At 37.1% G+C, this 5,543-nt stretch overlaps 2 protein-coding genes across 2 annotated transcripts; both read right to left on the bottom strand.

Moving 5' to 3' along the window:
- Positions 1–512: 512 nt before the first annotated feature.
- On the bottom strand, positions 513–1,286 carry LOC130735120 (uncharacterized). The gene has a single exon (XM_057587222.1). It carries the CDS (start codon positions 1,284–1,286, stop codon positions 513–515), a length of 774 nt encoding a protein of 257 aa, XP_057443205.1.
- A 1,893-nt stretch (positions 1,287–3,179) lies between these two features.
- LOC130735149 (uncharacterized) lies at positions 3,180–4,230 on the bottom strand. Its single transcript, XM_057587248.1, has 3 exons — positions 4,145–4,230; positions 3,920–4,018; positions 3,180–3,839 (listed from the first exon to the last, which is right to left on the bottom strand). The coding sequence occupies exons 1-3, from the start codon at positions 4,190–4,192 to the stop codon at positions 3,495–3,497; spliced, it is 492 nt and encodes a 163-aa protein (XP_057443231.1). The 5' UTR covers positions 4,193–4,230; the 3' UTR covers positions 3,180–3,494.
- Between the last annotated feature and the right edge of the window lie 1,313 nt (positions 4,231–5,543).

Genomic DNA, 5,543 nt, shown 5'->3' with positions numbered 1-5,543 from the left:
GCATAATTGAATTAATTCCTTTTTTTCTAAAATTTTTTGTATTGATTAAATCAGTCTATGAGAACAAAACATTATAATTGAATGTTTGAATTTATATTTTTTTGAGTATCTACATCTCTTTTTTTGAAAGTGAATATCTACATCCTTATTATATCCTTATTATGTTCTTTTATAATCAAAGTATTTATGATGAATTAAATACACTAGTAAACTTCCATGTTTTTTTTTTTAGGTAAACCAAATTGTATTAAAAGTGAGTACAAGGGGTACTCAACCCATAATACAATAAAAGTAAGAAACCAAACAAAGAGCTAAAAAAGAAAACTCTGTTACAGTCATCACAGAGTAGTACAACCTGCAACCCATCAACTAGAAATAAATCATACCCAACAGAACAATGCAATCCCCACACAATTATGAATTACCACAAGAATAACCCACCAACATAGACAATAGATGCTCCCAGCCAAAAAATGCAACCAGTCCAAATACATAGCTGCCCCACAGTTCGACTAGGACCCAACAATGCAGAGATGAGGATTTAAAAACCAATCAGATGAGGAATAGCTAAACCCCCGCATGTTTGCCTTATTCCACTGCCATGATCGACGCTTGATGCTCTCAAGAACAACCTCTATAGCTGCTGTTCCTCCTCGGAAAAAGATATCATTCCGGACTAGCCACAGTGACCAAATAGCAGCTAGCCAAATAGAGTGTGAAAGGCGCTGCTGCAATTTATTTGTACCAAACCTGAATTGAAAAAAGTGCTCCCGAATGGTGTTTGACTGAAAGAGAGAGCAACCCAACCACTGGAAGCAACCTTGCCAAATTTGCATAGAAAATGGGCATGAAAATAAAACATGGAAACTTGATTCCAGATGAGAGTTGCAGAAAACACAAGAAGCATCAGATATGGATGCAATGACTCGGCGCTTCAGTAAATTTTCCCTACATGCAATGCGGTCCAACAACACTCGCCAAGCGAACCCTTTGACGTTAGAGGGAGCAAAAGAAGTCCAGACTGATATAAACACCGGATCTGCCTCGGGCAAATCTGATTCCTGCAAGAAAAGATATGCAGATTGAACAGAGAATAAACCATCAGTATTTGGCAGCCATATCCAACCATCAGGGACACCCTCATGTAGTTGAACCAGTGAAATCTCATGGAGCAAAGCCTGTTCCCAAATCAATTCCCGCCCAAGCAAAGGTCGCCGCCAAATGAGCTTCCACTGCCACCTTCCTCTATCCCAACTTCCACATTCTCTAACCAACTTCCATTTCATTTTTGACAGATTGTAGAGTCTATAAAATCTATCACGCAAGCATCCACCGCTTGTCCAATCGTCATGCCAAAAATCAGCTGCATCCCCACTTCTAATCGATTTTAAAACAGCGCTGTCAAACCAGTTCACATCGTCCAGCTGACAAGCCGCTTGAATGTCCCGCCACCACGCTGATTTTCTTGGGCACGCACTAGCAACATATTTACTCCTAACCACCCGACACCAAAGATGCAGAATGGTTCACTTCCGAATTCCTAAATGATGTTAAATGCTCTGGTATTCCAAACCACCAAATTGTACTGAAAGTTGGGGTATCATGCTGATTCGGAATTTAGATCAGTCTGCTGGATTGTGTAATGGAACTAGATTGATACACTGTATATTATTGTTGCAACGACTCTTTCAGGTACAAAATCAGGTAAACTGGTCCCTAGATTGAGCTTAACTCCTTCTGACACTGGCCTTCCATTCAAATTCTCAAGAAGGCAGTTCCCTATAACTGTTGAGCCAAGGCCAATCCTTATCCCATGTTGGATTATATCTACCTAGGCATGTGTTCACGCACGGTCAACTATATGTAGCCTTATCGAGAGTTAAATCTAGAAAAGGGTTGAAGATACTTATTTTGTATAACAAATGGGTAGTATCTAATTGCCCTTGGAATGTTGTGTACGAAGAAGTATTCTAGAACATATGAATGGTTAGAATTTTTATGTTATATTTTATAATTCTTTATATCATGCGCATTGTAATTAACATGTTGTATTTTTTTGTCTTACTTTAATCATTTTCCAAAGTGTTGCAGATACAATAGATTTGAACTCAATGTGGGAGGGAGAACAAGCAACAACTCTAATGCATAAGGAAGCTCTTATTGTTGCAAAATTGTATTGTTGTAATAATGAGCTTTTGTTGGATTCAATTGAGATTTGATTGTTGTGGATATTTTTTCAATTTTGTTTCAATTGTATTTTATGTTCATCACAACAAATATGTTCAATTTCAAGTCTTAAGATTTCATTTTCATTCTCAAAATAATGATGTTATCAATGTAAGAAATTCATAATCGTTTTTCGCGGGTAAAAACACTAGTTTATGTAAAAGCAAACAATACAGGGACTATCTCAAGGAATAAACCTCAAGCCACATCCCACACAAATGTTGACATTTTGAATTCACACAGCCCATCTGATTGCATCAAAAGCTCACCCATTCTGATTTCACCCAAAATGTAACAACATAACGTTTTGCAGATGTGGCTGGTCCCACTTGGATAGCATTAGTCAATTAATAGAAATGCAAGAATTATTAAGACTAGAATGTCAATAATGGACAAAGCGCTTACAACCAAAGAGTAAAAAAATATAAGCTTCAACACAAGAGAATATAATATCCGATAGGGATAGTATCATATGTGTTAAGAATATTCGATAGGGATAAGAGACTCATACTTTATAAAAGAATGATGGATGTGGAAAATCATTAGTTCTCTGAAATCTCGGGAACAAAGTCCAACATTTCACATGCCAATGATGAGCAGGATGCCTTATGCTCATGCTCTTGCGCCTTGCTTAGTCTACTCTAGATCTTCTTTCTGCAAACATGGTACAATTAAAACAATGACATATATAATAGAATATAATATATATACAAAAGCATATAAAACATGCAAAATTAACAATAATAGAAAAAAATAAATATAGTTCATAATGCAGAATGATAGAATCATACAGCAAATAGTTGACATATTCAACCCTGTCTTCTTCATCACCCGAGAGCAAGTTTTTCATTTTTCTATCATCAAGGACACCAACAATGATAGAGATCGTTAGAGAATCGATCTCCATCCTCTTCAAAATTTTCCGACAATATTTTTCAAGGGTAACATCCCTAGTAGCACCACAAGCATGGGCATGAGCAGATACTGATGGTTTATCATGGACGAAAGTCGAATTGGTGACCGGTGCAGGTGGCCCGCTAGATATCCCACTAGAATAGAGGGTCCTAACCAGGGATTTGTCCCTATCACTTCTGCTCGTATCATCGCTTCTGCTCCTATCCCCACCTCCCGTGACAAACCTCGGGATAACCAGCCGTAAGCTCAACAACGTCCTCAGTCGTTTGTTCAACTCCCATCCATCCAGGTTGCATCCAGCATTTGTGGCCTGGTAGAATAAAACACAAAATACTATACCAAGTTATAAGAAGTTACAGAAAAGAAAAACGGTGCACTTGTGTCACTTGTGTCATGTCATGAAGATGAAGTAAAGAAACAAAAAAAAAGAACCGTACATAGTTATAATTTGATATCAAAAAATTAAGTCTCTTGCCCAAGTCTTTAGCAGTTTTCACTTCACAGTGATTGATGCCCTTGTTGAAGAGTTGTGCCAGTAGATTCCACGCCTTTGGCTGCTTCAATGGGTGCTTTGATCCAGATCCAAACGCCGCAAACATTTTTTTGTTTTTTTTGGCATTTGTGGCCTTTGTGGCCAGCTTTATAAGTTTTTGGTCCATTGCAGTAGTCCATCCAGGTCGTGTGAGGGAGACCAAAAACTATATGATCATGAAGTAAGTAACCTAATTTTTATTCCCATCAGTATCAAGAAATTTCCAAAAACAAGATATTAACCTACCTGATTCTGATTCATAACCTTTGGAGTAGGGGAAGAAGCACAAGAAGATGCAGTTGAAGTACGGCGATTTGGGCAGCTTCGCTTCCTCTGAAGCTTCCTCTGAATGAAGAGAACCGTTAGTGGAAAATTTTAAAAAAAGAGTGGAGTGTAGTTTGTTAGGAACTTTGGAGTTGTGTTATATTGAGAAAGTAATTGAAACTAATCAACAGAAAAGAAAAACCATACCTCTGTATATTGAGTTGCACTTTTCCTCTTGCTATAATTATTCTCCATACTAGCTCGACCTCTCTGTTGTTATATCTGTAATTTGCATTAACTCGCAATTATTTACTACTCAATTATGGTTTTTTCAAAATTATAAATCTGAAATCATGGATGGGAATAGAGACTGTTTCAAATATTTTAACTTATTTCCATCAATGGTATAATTAATATACAGTATATAGTATAATTAATTTTCCCTATTGAGGAGGGATCCATCCATGGACTCCAGGAGTCAGAATTTTAACTGACTCCAAATCTTTACCCTCAATTTTAAATAAAAACAACGGCTGGGATTAACACCCTATGATCTCCCACGACGTGACCCTTTCATTCCTGTTTCTCAAGTTTGCGAGAAAACACAGCACGAACAGAACGGCTCAAAGCACTGTACAGAGTGCAATCTTCTGATTTATTTGGTTATATCACAAAGTGACCATGCCAAGTTATTTGGAGTAGGTGGAAGAACCCATAATCTAAATTGAAGAGGCTGAAATAATCAGAGATGTGAGATGTGGCATCTCCTTCCTATAAAGCAATCAAAGCATTGTTTTCCTTAATCAATGAACACTTTCAAATGAGCGCAACACTCCATGTCTCCATCAATTAACACTTTCATCTAATGCTCAGAGAAATTAAGGAGGATTGGTCCTCTAACAAGATTTGTCCTAGATCTGGAGGGCCCTCCTCTACCCATACATTATCAGAGTAAGACACAGCAAACTTAGACATAAAGTCAGCAGCCATTTTACGTTGGCGCTTTACATGAACAAGGGAATAAGTACCCAAACTAGACAAAAGTATCCTACAATCCTCTAAGATACTATGCAGATAAGAAACAGCATTTCCAGTGAACTTCCAAGCTTGGGCCAACACCAAACATTCCTCTTCTATTTATTTTTTTCCTTCTATCCCTTCCTCTCTAACTTTTTATATTGTTACTCTCTAACTTAAACCGACCAACCCTGTTTTTTTTTTCTAACCCAAAAATCAATGTGGTGTTTAGGTTGTAATGTACTTAATCTAAGTTCTCCCTTTTCCTACTTAACAAAAAAATCTAGTTCAATTCTAAGCAACTCATGATTAATTAATTGTTGATGTTGATGAATGTTGTCGGTTTAATGGTTCAGTTTATTTTTCAATTCAGTACAGTTTGGAATAATCTTTCTTTTATTAATTAAAAAATAAAACAAAATAATAAACCAAACCCTAAATCCAAAATCAGAATGCGAATCTCAAATCCCAAATTCGAAACCCCAAATCCGAAATCAGAATGAGAAATTTTACCTAAATCAAGTGACAGGAAAGAGATCTGGTAAGACACCAAAGCTCTTGGCAGCATGCGATGCAGAACGGTCGAAGC

The sequence above is a fragment of the Lotus japonicus genome, chromosome 2, assembly GCF_012489685.1.
Source record: "Lotus japonicus ecotype B-129 chromosome 2, LjGifu_v1.2".
Lineage (NCBI taxonomy): Eukaryota > Viridiplantae > Streptophyta > Magnoliopsida > Fabales > Fabaceae > Lotus > Lotus japonicus.
The sequence above is the reverse complement of the archived record's forward strand: the minus strand, read 5'-3'. Positions and strand labels throughout refer to the sequence as shown.